Source organism: Eucyclogobius newberryi, unplaced genomic scaffold, assembly GCF_026437365.1.
Source record: "Eucyclogobius newberryi isolate DKJ021-1_F unplaced genomic scaffold, fEucNew1.0.hap1 SCAF_114, whole genome shotgun sequence".
Taxonomy (NCBI): domain Eukaryota; kingdom Metazoa; phylum Chordata; class Actinopteri; order Gobiiformes; family Gobiidae; genus Eucyclogobius; species Eucyclogobius newberryi.
The window spans coordinates 161,066-180,191 of NW_027315740.1; the positions used below are offsets into that span (position 1 = coordinate 161,066).

The window sequence follows — 19,126 nt, forward strand, 5'->3', positions numbered from 1 at the left end:
TAGGTCCCTGTCAGCTGTAGGTCCTTGTGAGCTGTAGGCCCCTGTCAAAGCTTTCTGGGCCACACCATTTCTTTGGCTGCACACATGGAGGTGTGGGCGTCGACACGGAGGTGTGGGCGTCGACACGGAGGTGTGGGCGTCGACACGGAGGTGTGGGCGTCGACACGGAGGTGTGGGCGTCGCCCGTCTCCTGTCCTCGCCCAATCCAGTAGATGCACGGCTGCCTAGCAACGACAACAGCTGAAGTATCAAAGCCTAAAGAATGAAGCCTGGTGGTGATGTAACACTTGGAGACCAACCGCCATAAACAACAACAACAACAACAACAACAACATTCTTCACACAAACGTCACATATTCAAATGGATGAACGGGCATCTGGTCTAATCCTGATGACGCTCAGTCCAAACATCATCTGCAGTTTACACTTTTAGTCACTTTTAAGCGGCTGCTTTTGTTCAAACTCTTCCAAACAACTACATTTGTCTTTAATGAGTTTATTTGAGGAAAACACACACTACACGATGCAAACATTTCTTTACATGAAACAAAATGAGTGTTTGATAAAGTTAAAACATAATTTAGCGTAAACTGTAATATGTTTGATCAAAGTAAAAACTATTGTGGCTCAACATTTCTGTGAGAAAGAGGGGGCGGAGTCCGTATGCAGAGGGGGCGGAGTCAGGGGGCCGTCCTCGCTGTCATTGGCCCTTCATGTGTAAGTGTCTCCATAGCGACGAGGTCCGTCTCCGATCAGCTGAGTTTTCTCGCTGGCGTTGGGCTGTGACATCACAGGGACGTCTGAGGAGAGAGAGGTTAGCACCGCCCACTGTGTCAGAGGCCCCTCCCACTGTGTCAGAGGCCCCTCCCACTGTGTCAGAGGCCCCTCCCACTGTGTTAGAGGCCCCTCCCCCTGTGTCAGAGGCCCCTCCCGCTGTGTCAGAGGCCCCTCCCGCTGTGTCAGAGGCCCCTCCCCCTGTGTCAGAGGCCCCTCCCACTAAACTAAACATCTGTTGCTCTGCTGTTTAACTGAGTTTTGGCGCCATCTACTGGCTGCAGAGGGAATTACACCAGTGTGAGATGGAGAACAATGTCACACTCACAAGAACACTCTGGATCTTGTCCTAACGTATGGAACAGAGATTAGTGACCTCATTGTCCTCCCTCAAAACCCTATATTGTCAGATCATTTCCTAATTACCTTTCAGTTTATTCTTAAAGATCATCCAGTCCCACAAAATAAAGTTATAATGAAAAGGACAATATCTGAAAAATCTATCTCAAAATTCAAAGAAATAATAGAGCCAATATTCAGTGACATGTCATGTGATCATGTCATGTGATCATGTCATGTGATCATGTCATGTGATCACGTCATGTGATCATGTCATGTGATCCTGCTGAGAACAGTTTTAGTCCCAGTTTAAGTGATCAATTTGTCGACTTGACCATGAATTCTCTGAATTCTGCTCTTGACGTTGCAGCTCCGTTAAAACAGAAGGTCATTAGGTCAAAGCGCCTCCTCCTGGTACAACTAAGAACTGCGTTCACATAAACAAAGAGTTAGAAAGTTAGAGGGATTATTTCGTCGCTCTCACACAGAAGAATCTCTAAAAGCAGGAAAAGTTGCTCCTGTCCTGTCAGCAGCTCTGAGTGAGGCCCAAACCAGATATTATTCAAATCTAATAGAAGTCAACAAAAGTAACACTAAATTCCTTTTCAGCACTGTGGCTAGGCTAACAAACTGTCACAGTGCAGTAGAGCCCTCAATCCCAGCTACACTTAGCTCTGATGATTTCCTCCTATTTTTTAACAATAAAATAAAAACAATCAGAGATAAATTAGATGAAATTACCCCCGCTATTAGCCCTGAACTAGCCCAAGCTGTAAATCTAACGTCCCAGATAAATCCACCTGTAAACTTAGAAAGGTTCAGCTGTTGATCAAGAGAGAGAACTTCAGCCCTTATGTCCTCTAAAAGCTCCACTTGTGTCCTAGACCCCATTCCAAGCTCCTCAAAGACATTCTCCCCCTAATTATAGACTCTATTCTTAATATAATAAATACTTCAGTAGAAAGTGCTTATGTTCCACGTCCTTCAAACATGACGTCATTAAACCTCTTCTGAAAAAGACTCATCTAGATCCCGACCTATTGGTAAACTACAGACCTATTTATAACCCACCACAGCAGGGTCCAGAGCCCACCACAGCAGGGTTCAGAGCCCACCACAGCAGGGTTCAGAGCCCAACACAGCAGGGTTCAGAGCCCACCACAGCAGGGTTCAGAGCCCACCACAGCAGGGTTCAGAGCCCACCACAGCAGGCTTCAGAGCCCACCACAGCAGGGTTCAGAGCCCTCCACAGCAGGGTTCAGAGCCCACCACAGCAGGGTTCAGAGCCCACCACAGCAGGGTTCAGAGCCCACCACAGCAGGGTTCAGAGCCCACCACAGCAGGGTTCAGAGCCCACCACAGCAGGGTTCAGAGCCCACCACAGCAGGGTTCAGAGCCCACCACAGCAGGGTTCAGAGCCCACCACAGCAGGGTTCAGAGCCCACCACAGCAGGGTTCAGAGCCCACCACAGCAGGGTTCAGAGCCCACCACAGCAGGGTTCAGAGCCCACCACAGCACTGAAACTGCACTAGTTAAAGTCACAAATGATTTGTTATTAGCCGCTGACGATGGACTGGTCTCAGTCCTGGTTCTGTTGGACCTCAGCGCAGCGTTTGACACCATCGACCACAACATTCTACTGCAGAGGTTAGAATGTGATGTAGGTGTTGGAGGCCCCGCCCTCAGAGGCCCCGCCCTCAGCTGGTTTAAATCCTATCTATCTGATAGGTTCCAATTTGTTAATGTAAACCAGAGCTCCTCACCAAGCTCTAAAGTAATTTACGGTGTGCCACAGGGTTCGGTACTCGGTCCAATTCTGTTTTCTCTTTATATGCTGCCGACACTCAGCTGTATTTATCAATGAAACCTGATCAGAGCGATCAAGTAGACAGACTTAGTACTTGTGTGAAGGAGATAAAAACCTGGATGACACTAAACTACCTGCTTCTTAACCCTGAAAAAACCGAGGTCATTGTGCTGGCCCTAAGCATCTACGAGACGCTCTATCTGAGCAGATAGTCACACTGGACAATGTTAGTGTAGCCTCCAGTTCTACTGTAAGAAACCTTGGAGTCTTATTTGACCAGGAGCTCTCATTTAAAGCTCATATAAATCAAGCTTGTAAAACAGCCTATTTCCATTTGTGCAACAAGAGCCAAAATCAGAAGAATTCTGCCTAAAAGTGATGCTGAAAAACTTATCCATGCATTTGTAACGACTAGATTAGACTACTGTAACTCCTGCTTGCAGCGTGTCCTAAAAGCTCCATAAAAAGCTTTAACTGGTTCAAAATGCAGCAGCAAGATTACTAACAGGAACAAAAAGAAGAGAGCACATTACACCGGTGCTGAAGTCTCTTCACTGGCTCCCCGTCGAGTCTAGAATCACATTCAAAATTCTATTCTTGACCTACAAAGCCATAAATGACATGGCCCCATCCTACCTCAAAGATGCTATAGAACCATATCATCCAAACAGAGCTCTTCGCTCTCAGAATGCTGGCCTTCTGGTGGTGCCAAGAGTCTCTAAAAGTACTGTAGGAGGTAGAGCTCCTGTGTTATGGAATCAGCTCCCGACCCATGTTAAATATGCTGACACAGTCTCTTCATTTAAGTCCAGGATTAAAACGTTCCTCTTCGAAAACGCTTATGGTCAGAGTAGTTAGGAACAGAAACATAAACCCACAGCTTCAGCTACGCTGCCCTAGGAGTAACTATGCTGGGGGAAGTATGACAGCTTGAGCACTATCCTCTTCTTCTTCTGACTACTTATGCTATCAAACAATATTTATTTTTTGATTCCACTTGCAAACTGTTCACCGCCTTCTTTTCTTTCTCTCACTCCTGAGGACCTGTGGACCCAGATGCCCCTCCCCTGGTGAAGTGGTCCCTGCCCTGTGTGGACGGTCCCTCATCTGCCTGAGGAGTGGGTCCAGCTCCAGTCTCCCTCACGTCTGTGAGAGTCGGATCTCTCCTTCACTGGAACTCCTCCAGGTTTCTACGCTTTTTTCCCAAAGAGGTTTTTTTTTGTAGTTTTTCCTGCTGAAGGAGAGTCTAAGGACAGAGGGAGGAGCTAAGGACAGAGGACCTGGGACATCGTCCCTCGTCCCCACAGACATTGTTGATTCATTTCTCCCTGTGGCCCTCAGAGGCAACTGTTGTTGTGATTTTGGGCCTTACAAAAATAAATTGATTTGATTTGATTTGAATGTGAGAAGAGGGACATTCAGCAGAATGTGTGGCCTTCTCCATGTTTAGTCTCATCTCCAGCTCAGTGTTGTGGGCGGGGCTCACCTGTGTCTGGGTCGTTGCGTAGCTCCGCCTCCAGGTCGTCAGGTGAGGCGTAATCAGGCTCCGCCCCCTCACTTGTGGGGCGGAGCCTCCCACAGCAGCAATTACAGCAGCAGCACAAACAGCAGCAGCAGTAAAAACCAGTCAGGAGGCCACAGACAGCAAACAGGCCCTAAGGGAGAGGGAAACAGACCTCAAACACACATATAGGCCCTGAGGTCCCGTTCAGTCCTGGTCCTACCTTGGCCCACCAGGTGGACAGCATGAAGTACGTGTTGACGTTGTCTTCTCCAAACTGCTGGGCCACATAAAGTCCTAAAGACCCATACGAGTCATAGATGTTCCGTTTGGTTTGGTCCGACAGAACCGAGTGAGCGTTGTTCAGCTCCTTAAACCGCTCCAACGCCTCAGGGTTCTCCGGGTTCTTATCCGGGTGGAACCGCAGTGCCAGTTTCCTGCACACAAAGAGAGATGGTTTAGACCTCGCCTCACCTGTAGACCTTCTCAGACCTTCTCGCCTCACCTGTAGACCTTCTCAGACCTTCTCAGACCTTCTCGCCTCACCTGTAGACCTTCTCAGACCTTCTCAGACCTTCTCGCCTCACCTGTAGGCCTTCTCAGACCTTCTTGCCTCACCTGTAGACCTTCTCAGACCTTCTCGCCTCACCTGTTGTCCTTCTCAGACCTTCTCGCCTCATCTGTAGACCTTCTCAGACCTTCTCGCCTCACCTGTAGACCTTCTCAGACCTTCTCGCCTCACCTGTAGACCTTCTCAGACCTTCTCAGACCTTCTCGCCTCACCTGTAGACCTTCTCAGACCTTCTCGCCTCACCTGTAGGCCTTCTCAGACCTTCTCAGACCTTCTCGCCTCACCTGTAGACCTTCTCAGACCTTCTCAGACCTTCTCGCCTCACCTGTAGACCTTCTCAGACCTTCTCGCCTCACCTGTAGGCCTTCTCAGACCTTCTCGCCTCACCTGTAGACCTTCTCAGACCTTCTCGCCTCACCTGTAGGCCTTCTCAGACCTTCTCGCCTCACCTGTAGACCTTCTCAGACCTTCCTCGCCTCACCTGTAGACCTTCTCAGACCTTCTCGCCTCACCTGTAGGCCTTCTCAGACCTTCTTCGCCTCACCTGTAGACCTTCTCGGACCTTCTCGCCTCACCTGTAGACCTTCTCAGACCTTCTCGCCTCACCTGTAGACCTTCTCAGACCTTCTCGCCTCACCTGTAGGCCTTCTCAGACCTTCTCGCCTCACCTGCAGGCCTTCTCAGACGTTCTCGCCTCACCTGTAGACCTTCTCAGACGTTCTCGCCTCACCTGTAGACCTTCTCAGACCTTCTCGCCTCACCTGTTGTCCTTCTCAGACCTTCTCGCCTCACCTGTAGACCTTCTCAGACCTTCTCGCCTCACCTGTAGGCCTTCTCAGACCTTCCTCGCCTCACCTGTAGGCCTTCTCAGACCTTCTCGCCTCACCTGTAGGCCTTCTCAGACCTTCTCGCCTCACCTGTAGACCTTCTCGCCTCACCTGTAGGCCTTCTCAGACCTTCTCGCCTCACCTGTAGACCTTCTCAGACCTTCCTCGCCTCACCTGTAGACCTTCTCAGACCTTCTCGCCTCACCTGTAGACCTTCTCAGACCTTCTCGCCTCACCTGTTGTCCTTCTCAGACCTTCTCGCCTCATCTGTAGACCTTCTCAGACCTTCTCGCCTCACCTGTAGGCCTTCTCAGACCTTCCTCGCCTCACCTGTAGACCTTCTCAGACCTTCTCGCCTCACCTGTAGGCCTTCTCAGACCTTCTCAGACCTTCTCGCCTCACCTGTAGACCTTCTCAGACCTTCTCAGACCTTCTCGCCTCACCTGTAGACCTTCTCAGACCTTCTCGCCTCACCTGTAGGCCTTCTCAGACCTTCTTGCCTCACCTGTAGACCTTCTCAGACCTTCTCGCCTCACCTGTAGGCCTTCTCAGACCTTCTCGCCTCACCTCTAGACCTTCTCAGACCTTCTCGCCTCACCTGTAGACCTTCTCAGACCTTCTCGCCTCACCTGTAGGCCTTCTCAGACCTTCTCGCCTCACCTGTAGACCTTCTCAGACCTTCCTCGCCTCACCTGTAGACCTTCTCAGACCTTTTCGCCTCACCTGTAGACCTTCTCAGACCTTCTCGCCTCACCTGTAGACCTTCTCAGACCTTCTCGCCTCACCTGTAGGCCTTCTCAGACCTTCCTCGCCTCACCTGTAGACCTTCTCAGACCTTCTCGCCTCACCTGTAGACCTTCTCAGACCTTCTCGCCTCACCTGTAGACCTTCTCAGACCTTCTCGCCTCACCTGTAGACCTTCTCAGACCTTCTCGCCTCACCTGTAGACCTTCTCAGACCTTCTCGCCTCACCTGTAGGCCTTCTCAGACCTTCTCGCCTCACCTGTAGACCTTCTCAGACCTTCTCGCCTCACCTGTAGGCCTTCTCAGACCTTCTCGCCTCACCTCTAGACCTTCTCAGACCTTCTCGCCTCACCTGTAGACCTTCTCAGACCTTCTCGCCTCACCTGTAGGCCTTCTCAGACCTTCTCGCCTCACCTGTAGACCTTCTCAGACCTTCCTCGCCTCACCTGTAGACCTTCTCAGACCTTTTCGCCTCACCTGTAGACCTTCTCAGACCTTCTCGCCTCACCTGTAGACCTTCTCAGACCTTCTCGCCTCACCTGTAGGCCTTCTCAGACCTTCCTCGCCTCACCTGTAGACCTTCTCAGACCTTCTCGCCTCACCTGTAGACCTTCTCAGACCTTCTCGCCTCACCTGTAGACCTTCTCAGACCTTCTCGCCTCACCTGTAGACCTTCTCAGACCTTCTCGCCTCACCTGTAGACCTTCTCAGACCTTCTCGCCTCACCTGTAGGCCTTCTCAGACCTTCTCGCCTCACCTGTTGTCCTTCTCAGACCTTCTCGCCTCATCTCTAGACCTTCTCAAAACCTTCTTGCCTCACCTGTAGGCCTTCTCAGACCTTCTCAGACCTTCTCGCCTCACCTGTAGACCTTCTCAGACCTTCTCGCCTCACCTGTAGACATTCTCAGACCTTCTCGCCTCACCTGTAGGCCTTCTCAGACCTTCTCGCCTCATCTGTAGACCTTCTCAGACCTTCTCGCCTCACCTGTAGGCCTTCTCAGACCTTCTCGCCTCACCTGTAGACCTTCTCAGACCTTCTCGCCTCATCTGTAGACCTTCTCAGACCTTCTCGCCTCACCTGTAGGCCTTCTCAGACCTTCTCAGACCTTCTCGTCTCACCTGTAGACCTTCTCAGACCTTCTCCTCACCTGTAGACCTTCTCAGACCTTCTCGCCTCACCTGTAGGCCTTCTCAGACCTTCTCGCCTCACCTGTAGACCTTCTCAGACCTTCTCGCCTCATCTGTAGACCTTCTCAGACCTTCTCGCCTCACCTGTAGGCCTTCTCAGACCTTCTCAGACCTTCTCGCCTCACCTGTAGACCTTCTCAGACCTTCCTCGCCTCACCTGTAGACCTTCTCAGACCTTCTCGCCTCACCTGTAGACCTTCTCAGACCTTCTCCTCACCTGTAGACCTTCTCAGACCTTCTCGCCTCACCTGTAGGCCTTCTCAGACCTTCTCGCCTCATCTGTAGACCTTCTCAGACCTTCTCGCCTCACCTGTAGACCTTCTCAGACCTTCTCCTCACCTGTAGACCTTCTCAGACCTTCTCGCCTCACCTGTAGGCCTTCTCAGACCTTCTCGCCTCACCTGTAGACCTTCTCAGACCTTCTCGCCTCATCTGTAGACCTTCTCAGACCTTCTCGCCTCACCTGTAGACCTTCTCAGACCTTCTCGCCTCACCTGTAGGCCTTCTCAGACCTTCTCGCCTCACCTGCAGGCCTTCTCAGACGTTCTCGCCTCACCTGTAGACCTTCTCAGACGTTCTCGCCTCACCTGTAGACCTTCTCAGACCTTCTCGCCTCACCTGTTGTCCTTCTCAGACCTTCTCGCCTCACCTGTAGACCTTCTCAGACCTTCTCGCCTCACCTGTAGGCCTTCTCAGACCTTCCTCGCCTCACCTGTAGGCCTTCTCAGACCTTCTCGCCTCACCTGTAGGCCTTCTCAGACCTTCTCGCCTCACCTGTAGACCTTCTCGCCTCACCTGTAGGCCTTCTCAGACCTTCTCGCCTCACCTGTAGACCTTCTCAGACCTTCCTCGCCTCACCTGTAGACCTTCTCAGACCTTCTCGCCTCACCTGTAGACCTTCTCAGACCTTCTCGCCTCACCTGTTGTCCTTCTCAGACCTTCTCGCCTCATCTGTAGACCTTCTCAGACCTTCTCGCCTCACCTGTAGGCCTTCTCAGACCTTCCTCGCCTCACCTGTAGACCTTCTCAGACCTTCTCGCCTCACCTGTAGGCCTTCTCAGACCTTCTCAGACCTTCTCGCCTCACCTGTAGACCTTCTCAGACCTTCTCAGACCTTCTCGCCTCACCTGTAGACCTTCTCAGACCTTCCTCGCCTCACCTGTAGACCTTCTCAGACCTTCTCGCCTCACCTGTAGACCTTCTCAGACCTTCTCGCCTCACCTGTAGACCTTCTCAGACCTTCTTGCCTCACCTGTAGGCCTTCTTGACGTCTTCATGGCTGCTTCCACGCTCCAGGCCCAGCACGGCGTACAGAGACTCTCCGGAGGTCGACAGAGTGCGCTGCCGTCCGTCCGACATCTTCAACCTGCAATAGACAGAAAGGGTTGAAGCAGAACAGCAGGAGGCCATGTTTAGTCCTGACTCTGGCACCAGCAGGAGGCCGGTCCATGTTTAGTCCTGACTCTGGCACCAGCAGGAGGCCGGTCCATGTTTAGTCCTGACTCTGGCACCAGCAGGAGGCCGGTCCATGTTTAGTCCTGACTCTGGCACCAGCAGGAGGCCGGTCCATGTTTAGTCCTGACTCTGGCACCAGCAGGAGGCCGGTCCATGTTTAGTCCTGACTCTGGCACCAGCAGGAGGCCGCTCCATGTTTAGTCCTGACTCTGACACCAGCAGGAGGCCGGTCCATGTTTAGTCCTGACTCTGGCACCAGCAGGAGGCCGGTCCATGTTTAGTCCTGACTCTGGCACCAGCAGGAGGCCGCTCCATGTTTAGTCCTGACTCTGGCACCAGCAGGAGGCCGGTCCATGTTTAGTCCTGACTCTGGCACCAGCAGGAGGCCATGTTTAGTCCTGACTCTGGCACCAGCAGGAGGCCATGTTTAGTCCTGACTCTGGCACCAGCAGGAGGCCATGTTTAGTCCTGACTCTGGCACCAGCAGGAGGCCATGTTTAGTCCTGACTCTGGCACCAGCAGGAGGCCGCTCCATGTTTAGTCCTGACTCTGGCACCAGCAGGAGGCCGGTCCATGTTTAGTCCTGACTCTGGCACCAGCAGGAGGCCGCTCCATGTTTAGTCCTGACTCTGGCACCAGCAGGAGGCCGGTCCATGTTTAGTCCTGACTCTGGCACCAGCAGGAGGCCGCTCCATGTTTAGTCCTGACTCTGGCACCAGCAGGAGGCCATGTTTAGTCCTGACTCTGGCACCAGCAGGAGGCCGGTCCATGTTTAGTCCTGACTCTAGCACCAGCAGGAGGCCGGTCCATGTTTAGTCCTGACTCTGGCACCAGCAGGAGGCCATGTTTAGTCCTGACTCTGGCACCAGCAGGAGGCCGGTCCATGTTTAGTCCTGACTCTAGCACCAGCAGGAGGCCATGTTTAGTCCTGACTCTGGCACCAGCAGGAGGCCATGTTTAGGCCTGACTCTGGCACCAGCAGGAGGCCATGTTTAGTCCTGACTCTGGCACCAGCAGGAGGCCATGTTTAGTCCTGACTCTGGCACCAGCAGGAGGCCGGTCCATGTTTAGTCCTGACTCTGGCACCAGCAGGAGGCCATGTTTAGTCCTGACTCTGGCACCAGCAGGAGGCCATGTTTAGTCCTGACTCTGGCACCAGCAGGAGGCCATGTTTAGTCCTGACTCTGGCACCAGCAGGAGGCCATGTTTAGTCCTGACTCTGGCACCAGCAGGAGGCCGCTCCATGTTTAGTCCTGACTCTGGCACCAGCAGGAGGCCGGTCCATGTTTAGTCCTGACTCTGGCACCAGCAGGAGGCCATGTTTAGTCCTGACTCTGGCACCAGCAGGAGGCCGGTCCATGTTTAGTCCTGACTCTGGCACCAGCAGGAGGCCATGTTTAGTCCTGACTCTGGCACCAGCAGGAGGCCGCTCCATGTTTAGTCCTGACTCTGGCACCAGCAGGAGGCCATGTTTAGTCCTGACTCTGGCACCAGTAGGAGGACGGTCCATGTTTAGTCCTGACTCTGGCACCAGCAGGAGGCCGGTCCATGTTTAGTCCTGACTCTGGCACCAGCAGGAGGCCATGTTTAGTCCTGACTCTGGCACCAGCAGGAGGCCATGTTTAGTCCTGACTCTGGCACCAGCAGGAGGCCATGTTTAGTCCTGACTCTGGCACCAGCAGGAGGCCGGTCCATGTTTAGTCCTGACTCTGGCACCAGCAGGAGGCCATGTTTAGTCCTGACTCTGGCACCAGTAGGAGGACGGTCCATGTTTAGTCCTGACTCTGGCACCAGCAGGAGGCCGGTCCATGTTTAGTCCTGACTCTGGCACCAGCAGGAGGCCGCTCCATGTTTAGTCCTGACTCTGGCACCAGCAGGAGGCCGCTCCATGTTTAGTCCTGACTCTGGCACCAGCAGGAGGCCGCTCCATGTTTAGTCCTGACTCTGGCACCAGCAGGAGGCCGGTCCATGTTTAGTCCTGACTCTGGCACCAGCAGGAGGCCGCTCCATGTTTAGTCCTGACTCTGGCACCAGCAGGAGGCCGGTCCATGTTTAGTCCTGACTCTGGCACCAGCAGGAGGCCGCTCCATGTTTAGTCCTGACTCTGGCACCAGCAGGAGGCCGGTCCATGTTTAGTCCTGACTCTGGCACCAGCAGGAGGCCGCTCCATGTTTAGTCCTGACTCTGGCACCAGCAGGAGGCCGCTCCATGTTTAGTCCTGACTCTGGCACCAGCAGGAGGCCGCTCCATGTTTAGTCCTGACTCTAGCACCAGCAGGAGGCCATGTTTAGTCCTGACTCTGGCACCAGCAGGAGGCCATGTTTAGTCCTGACTCTGGCACCAGCAGGAGGCCATGTTTAGTCCTGACTCTGGCACCAGCAGGAGGCCGGTCCATGTTTAGTCCTGACTCTGGCACCAGCAGGAGGCCATGTTTAGTCCTGTCTCTGGCACCAGCAGGAGGCCGCTCCATGTTTAGTCCTGACTCTGGCACCAGCAGGAGGCCGCTCCATGTTTAGTCCTGACTCTGGCACCAGCAGGAGGCCGCTCCATGTTTAGTCCTGACTCTGGCACCAGCAGGAGGCCGGTCCATGTTTAGTCCTGACTCTGGCACCAGCAGGAGGCCGGTCCATGTTTAGTCCTGACTCTGGCACCAGCAGGAGGCCGGTCCATGTTTAGTCCTGACTCTGGCACCAGCAGGAGGCCGCTCCATGTTTAGTCCTGACTCTGGCACCAGCAGGAGGCCGCTCCATGTTTAGTCCTGACTCTGGCACCAGCAGGAGGCCATGTTTAGTCCTGACTCTGGCACCAGCAGGAGGCCGGTCCATGTTTAGTCCTGACTCTGGCACCAGTAGGAGGCCATGTTTAGTCCTGACTCTGGCACCAGCAGGAGGCCATGTTTAGTCCTGACTCTGGCACCAGCAGGAGGCCATGTTTAGTCCTGACTCTGGCACCAGCAGGAGGCCATGTTTAGTCCTGACTCTGGCACCAGCAGGAGGCCGGTCCATGTTTAGTCCTGACTCTGGCACCAGCAGGAGGCCATGTTTAGTCCTGACTCTGGCACCAGTAGGAGGACGGTCCATGTTTAGTCCTGACTCTGGCACCAGCAGGAGGCCGGTCCATGTTTAGTCCTGACTCTGGCACCAGCAGGAGGCCGCTCCATGTTTAGTCCTGACTCTGGCACCAGCAGGAGGCCGCTCCATGTTTAGTCCTGACTCTGGCACCAGCAGGAGGCCGCTCCATGTTTAGTCCTGACTCTGGCACCAGCAGGAGGCCGGTCCATGTTTAGTCCTGACTCTGGCACCAGCAGGAGGCCGCTCCATGTTTAGTCCTGACTCTGGCACCAGCAGGAGGCCGGTCCATGTTTAGTCCTGACTCTGGCACCAGCAGGAGGCCGCTCCATGTTTAGTCCTGACTCTGGCACCAGCAGGAGGCCGGTCCATGTTTAGTCCTGACTCTGGCACCAGCAGGAGGCCGCTCCATGTTTAGTCCTGACTCTGGCACCAGCAGGAGGCCGCTCCATGTTTAGTCCTGACTCTGGCACCAGCAGGAGGCCGCTCCATGTTTAGTCCTGACTCTAGCACCAGCAGGAGGCCATGTTTAGTCCTGACTCTGGCACCAGCAGGAGGCCATGTTTAGTCCTGACTCTGGCACCAGCAGGAGGCCATGTTTAGTCCTGACTCTGGCACCAGCAGGAGGCCGGTCCATGTTTAGTCCTGACTCTGGCACCAGCAGGAGGCCATGTTTAGTCCTGTCTCTGGCACCAGCAGGAGGCCGCTCCATGTTTAGTCCTGACTCTGGCACCAGCAGGAGGCCGCTCCATGTTTAGTCCTGACTCTGGCACCAGCAGGAGGCCGCTCCATGTTTAGTCCTGACTCTGGCACCAGCAGGAGGCCGGTCCATGTTTAGTCCTGACTCTGGCACCAGCAGGAGGCCGGTCCATGTTTAGTCCTGACTCTGGCACCAGCAGGAGGCCGGTCCATGTTTAGTCCTGACTCTGGCACCAGCAGGAGGCCGCTCCATGTTTAGTCCTGACTCTGGCACCAGCAGGAGGCCGCTCCATGTTTAGTCCTGACTCTGGCACCAGCAGGAGGCCATGTTTAGTCCTGACTCTGGCACCAGCAGGAGGCCGGTCCATGTTTAGTCCTGACTCTGGCACCAGTAGGAGGCCATGTTTAGTCCTGACTCTGGCACCAGCAGGAGGCCGCTCCATGTTTAGTCCTGACTCTGGCACCAGCAGGAGGCCATGTTTAGTCCTGACTCTGGCACCAGTAGGAGGACGGTCCATGTTTAGTCCTGACTCTGGCACCAGCAGGAGGCCGGTCCATGTTTAGTCCTGACTCTGGCACCAGCAGGAGGCCATGTTTAGTCCTGACTCTGGCACCAGCAGGAGGCCGGTCCATGTTTAGTCCTGACTCTGGCACCAGCAGGAGGCCATGTTTAGTCCTGACTCTGGCACCAGCAGGAGGCCATGTTTAGTCCTGACTCTGGCACCAGCAGGAGGCCATGTTTAGTCCTGACTCTGGCACCAGCAGGAGGCCGGTCCATGTTTAGTCCTGACTCTGGCACCAGCAGGAGGCCATGTTTAGTCCTGACTCTGGCACCAGCAGGAGGCCGGTCCATGTTTAGTCCTGACTCTGGCACCAGCAGGAGGCCGGTCCATGTTTAGTCCTGACTCTGGCACCAGCAGGAGGCCGCTCCATGTTTAGTCCTGACTCTGGCACCAGCAGGAGGCCGCTCCATGTTTAGTCCTGACTCTGGCACCAGCAGGAGGCCGCTCCATGTTTAGTCCTGACTCTGGCACCAGCAGGAGGCCGGTCCATGTTTAGTCCTGACTCTGGCACCAGCAGGAGGCCGCTCCATGTTTAGTCCTGACTCTGGCACCAGCAGGAGGCCGGTCCATGTTTAGTCCTGACTCTGGCACCAGCAGGAGGCCGCTCCATGTTTAGTCCTGACTCTGGCACCAGCAGGAGGCCGGTCCATGTTTAGTCCTGACTCTGGCACCAGCAGGAGGCCGCTCCATGTTTAGTCCTGACTCTGGCACCAGCAGGAGGCCGGTCCATGTTTAGTCCTGACTCTGGCACCAGCAGGAGGCCGCTCCATGTTTAGTCCTGACTCTGGCACCAGCAGGAGGCCGCTCCATGTTTAGTCCTGACTCTGGCACCAGCAGGAGGCCGCTCCATGTTTAGTCCTGACTCTAGCACCAGCAGGAGGCCATGTTTAGTCCTGACTCTGGCACCAGCAGGAGGCCATGTTTAGTCCTGACTCTGGCACCAGCAGGAGGCCATGTTTAGTCCTGACTCTGGCACCAGCAGGAGGCCGGTCCATGTTTAGTCCTGACTCTGGCACCAGCAGGAGGCCATGTTTAGTCCTGTCTCTGGCACCAGCAGGAGGCCGCTCCATGTTTAGTCCTGACTCTGGCACCAGCAGGAGGCCGCTCCATGTTTAGTCCTGACTCTGGCACCAGCAGGAGGCCGCTCCATGTTTAGTCCTGACTCTGGCACCAGCAGGAGGCCGGTCCATGTTTAGTCCTGACTCTGGCACCAGCAGGAGGCCGGTCCATGTTTAGTCCTGACTCTGGCACCAGCAGGAGGCCATGTTTAGTCCTGACTCAGGCACCAGCAGGAGGCCGGTCCATGTTTAGTCCTGACTCTGGCACCAGCAGGAGGCCATGTTTAGTCCTGACTCTGGCACCAGCAGGAGGCCATGTTTAGTCCTGACTCTGGCACCAGCAGGAGGCCATGTTTAGTCCTGACTCTGGCACCAGCAGGAGGCCGGTCCATGTTTAGTCCTGACTCTGGCACCAGCAGGAGGCCATGTTTAGTCCTGACTCTGGCACCAGCAGGAGGCCATGTTTAGTCCTGACTCTGGCACCAGCAGGAGGCCATGTTTAGTCCTGACTCTGGCACCAGCAGGAGGCCATGTTTAGTCCTGACTCTGGCACCAGCAGGAGGCCGGTCCATGTATAGTCCTGACTCTGGCACCAGCAGGAGGCCATGTTTAGTCCTGACTCTGGCACCAGCAGGAGGCCGCTCCATGTTTAGTCCTGACTCTGGCACCAGCAGGAGGCCATGTTTAGTCCTGACTCAGGCACCAGTAGGAGGACGGTCCCTGTTTAGTCCTGACTCTGGCACCAGCAGGAGGCCGGTCCATGTTTAGTCCTGACTCTGGCACCAGCAGGAGGCCATGTTTAGTCCTGACTCTGGCACCAGCAGGAGGCCGGTCCATGTTTAGTCCTGACTCTGGCACCAGCAGGAGGCCATGTTTAGTCCTGACTCTGGCACCAGCAGGAGGCCATGTTTAGTCCTGACTCTGGCACCAGCAGGAGGCCATGTTTAGTCCTGACTCTGGCACCAGCAGGAGGCCGGTCCATATTTAGTCCTGACTCTGGCACCAGCAGGAGGCCGCTCCATGTTTAGTCCTGACTCTGGCACCAGCAGGAGGCCGCTCCATGTTTAGTCCTGACTCTGGCACCAGCAGGAGGCCGCTCCATGTTTAGTCCTGACTCTGGCACCAGCAGGAGGCCGGTCCATGTTTAGTCCTGACTCTGGCACCAGCAGGAGGCCATGTTTAGTCCTGACTCAGGCACCAGTAGGAGGACGGTCCATGTTTAGTCCTGACTCTGGCACCAGCAGGAGGCCGGTCCATGTTTAGTCCTGACTCTGGCACCAGCAGGAGGCCATGTTTAGTCCTGACTCTGGCACCAGCAGGAGGCCGGTCCATGTTTAGTCCTGACTCTGGCACCAGCAGGAGGCCATGTTTAGTCCTGACTCTGGCACCAGCAGGAGGCCATGTTTAGTCCTGACTCTGGCACCAGCAGGAGGCCGGTCCATGTATAGTCCTGACTCTGGCACCAGCAGGAGGCCATGTTTAGTCCTGACTCTGGCACCAGCAGGAGGCCGCTCCATGTTTAGTCCTGACTCTGGCACCAGCAGGAGGCCATGTTTAGTCCTGACTCAGGCACCAGTAGGAGGACGGTCCATGTTTAGTCCTGACTCTGGCACCAGCAGGAGGCCGGTCCATGTTTAGTCCTGACTCTGGCACCAGCAGGAGGCCATGTTTAGTCCTGACTCTGGCACCAGCAGGAGGCCGGTCCATGTTTAGTCCTGACTCTGGCACCAGCAGGAGGCCATGTTTTGTCCTGACTCTGGCACCAGCAGGAGGCCATGTTTAGTCCTGACTCTGGCACCAGCAGGAGGCCATGTTTAGTCCTGACTCTGGCACCAGCAGGAGGCCGGTCCATATTTAGTCCTGACTCTGGCACCAGCAGGAGGCCGCTCCATGTTTAGTCCTGACTCTGGCACCAGCAGGAGGCCGCTCCATGTTTAGTCCTGACTCTGGCACCAGCAGGAGGCCGGTCCATGTTTAGTCCTGACTCTGGCACCAGCAGGAGGCCGGTCCATGTTTAGTCCTGACTCTGGCACCAGCAGGAGGCCGCTCCATGTTTAGTCCTGACTCTGGCACCAGCAGGAGGCCGCTCCATGTTTAGTCCTGACTCTGGCACCAGCAGGAGGCCGCTCCATGTTTAGTCCTGACTCTGGCACCAGCAGGAGGCCGGTCCATGTTTAGTCCTGACTCTGGCACCAGCAGGAGGCCGCTCCATGTTTAGTCCTGACTCTGGCACCAGCAGGAGGCCGGTCCATGTTTAGTCCTGACTCTGGCACCAGCAGGAGGCCGCTCCATGTTTAGTCCTGACTCTGGCACCAGCAGGAGGCCATGTTTAGTCCTGACTCTGACACCAGCAGGAGGCCGGTCCATGTTTAGTCCTGACTCTGGCACCAGCAGGAGGCCGGTCCATGTTTAGTCCTGACTCTGGCACCAGCAGGAGGCCGCTCCATGTTTAGTCCTGACTCTGGCACCAGCAAGAGGCCGGTCCATGTTTAGTCCTGACTCTGGCACCAGCAGGAGGCCATGTTTAGTCCTGACTCTGGCACCAGCAGGAGGCCATGTTTAGTCCTGACTCTGGCACCAGCAGGAGGCCATGTTTAGTCCTGACTCTGGCACCAGCAGGAGGCCATGTTTAGTCCTGACTCTGGCACCAGCAGGAGGCCATGTTTAGTCCTGACTCTGGCACCAGCAGGAGGCCGGTCCATGTTTAGTCCTGACTCTGGCACCAGCAGGAGGCCGGTCCATGTTTAGTCCTGACTCTGGCACCAGCAGGAGGCCGGTCCATGTTTAGTCCTGACTCTGGCACCAGCAGGAGGCCGCTCCATGTTTAGTCCTGACTCTGGCACCAGCAGGAGGCCGGTCCATGTTTAGTCCTGACTCTGGCACCGGCAGGAGGCCGCTCCATGTTTAGTCCTGACTCTGGCACCAGCAGGAGGCCATGTTTAGTCCTGACTCTGGCACCAGCAGGAGGCCGGTCCATGTTTAGTCCTGACTCTAGCACCAGCAGGAGGCCGGTCCATGTTTAGTCCTGACTCTGGCACCAGCAGGAGGCCATGTTTAGTCCTGACTCTGGCACCAGCAGGAGGCCATGTTTAGTCCTGACTCTGGCACCAGCAGGAGGCCGCTCCATGTTTAGTCCTGACTCTGGCACCAGCAGGAGGCCGGTCCATGTTTAGTCCTGACTCTGGCACCAGCAGGAGGCCATGTTTAGTCCTGACTCTGGCACCAGCAGGAGGCCGATCCATGTTTAGTCCTGACTCTAGCACCAGCAGGAGGCCATGTTTAGTCCTGACTCTGGCACCAGCAGGAGGCCATGTTTAGTCCTGACTCTGGCACCAGCAGGAGGCCATGTTTAGTCCTGACTCTGGCACCAGCAGGAGGCCATGTTTAGTCCTGACTCTGGCACCAGCAGGAGGCCATGTTAGGTCCTGACTCTGGCACCAGCAGGAGGCTGCTCCATGTTTAGTCCTGACTCTGGCACCAGCAGGAGGCCGCTCCATGTTTAGTCCTGACTCTGGCACCAGCAGGAGGCCGGTCCATGTTTAGTCCTGACTCCATGTTTAGTCCTGACTCTGGCACCAGCAGGAGGCCATGTTTAGTCCTGACTCTGGCACCAGCAGGAGGCCATGTTTAGTCCTGACTCTGGCACAAGCAGGAGGCCGATCCATGTTTAGTCCTGACTCTAGCACCAGCAGGAGGCCATGTTTAGTCCTGACTCTGGCACCAGCAGGAGGCCGATCCATGTTTAGTCCTGACTCTAGCACCAGCAGGAGGCCATGTTTAGTCCTGACTCTGGCACCAGCAGGAGGCCATGTTTAGTCCTGACTCTGGCACCAGCAGGAGGCCATGTTTAGTCCTGACTCTGGCACCAGCAGGAGGCCATGTTTAGTCCTGACTCTGGCACCAGCAGGAGGCCATGTTAGGTCCTGACTCTGGCACCAGCAGGAGGCCATGTTTAGTCCTGACTCTGGCACCAGCAGGAGGCTGCTCCATGTTTAGTCCTGACTCTGGCACCAGCAGGAGGCCGCTCCATGTTTAGTCCTGACTCTTGCACCAGCAGGAGGCCATGTTTAGTCCTGACTCTGGCACCAGCAGGAGGCCGGTCCATGTTTAGTCCTGACTCTGGCACCAGCAGGAGGCCATGTTTAGTCCTGACTCTGGCACCAGCAGGAGGCCATGTTTAGTCCTGACTCTGGCACAAGCAGGAGGCCGGTCCATGTTTAGTCCTGACTCTGGCACCAGCAGGAGGCCATGTTTAGTCCTGACTCTGGCACCAGCAGGAGGCCGCTCCATGTTTAGTCCTGACTCTGGCACCAGCAGGAGGCCATGTTTAGTCCTGACTCTGGCACCAGCAGGAGGCCATGTTTAGTCCTGACTCTGGCACCAGCAGGAGGCCATGTTTAGTCCTGACTCTGGCACCAGCAGGAGGCCGGTCCATGTTTAGTCCTGACTCTGGCACCAGCAGGAGGCCATGTTTAGTCCTGACTCTGGCACCAGTAGGAGGCCGCTCCATGTTTAGTCCTGACTCTGGCAC

The 19,126-nt window shown here is 55.2% G+C and overlaps 1 protein-coding gene across 1 annotated transcript; it reads right to left on the minus strand.

Annotated features, from left to right (window-relative positions):
* Window positions 1-676: 676 nt before the first annotated feature.
* On the minus strand, window positions 677-9,131 carry LOC140355561 (dnaJ homolog subfamily C member 5B-like). Its single transcript, XM_072440195.1, has 4 exons — window positions 9,005-9,131; window positions 4,646-4,859; window positions 4,408-4,576; window positions 677-800 (listed from the first exon to the last, which is right to left on the minus strand). Exons 1-4 carry the CDS (start codon window positions 9,109-9,111, stop codon window positions 712-714), a joined length of 579 nt encoding a protein of 192 aa, XP_072296296.1. The 5' UTR covers window positions 9,112-9,131; the 3' UTR covers window positions 677-711.
* Between the last annotated feature and the right edge of the window lie 9,995 nt (window positions 9,132-19,126).

Bases quoted from the DNA above. Each gene is read 5' to 3' on its own strand.
- LOC140355561 (XM_072440195.1), bottom strand. From the start codon at position 9,111: ATGTCGGACGGACGGCAGCGCACTCTGTCGACCTCCGGAGAGTCTCTG. The intron at 4,577-4,645 runs GTAGGACCAGGA...CCTCTCCCTTAG, and splicing joins TGTCCACCTGGTGGGCCAAG to GGCCTGTTTGCTGTCTGTGG. The intron at 801-4,407 runs GTGAGCCCCGCC...CTCTCTCCTCAG, and splicing joins ACGCAACGACCCAGACACAG to ACGTCCCTGTGATGTCACAG.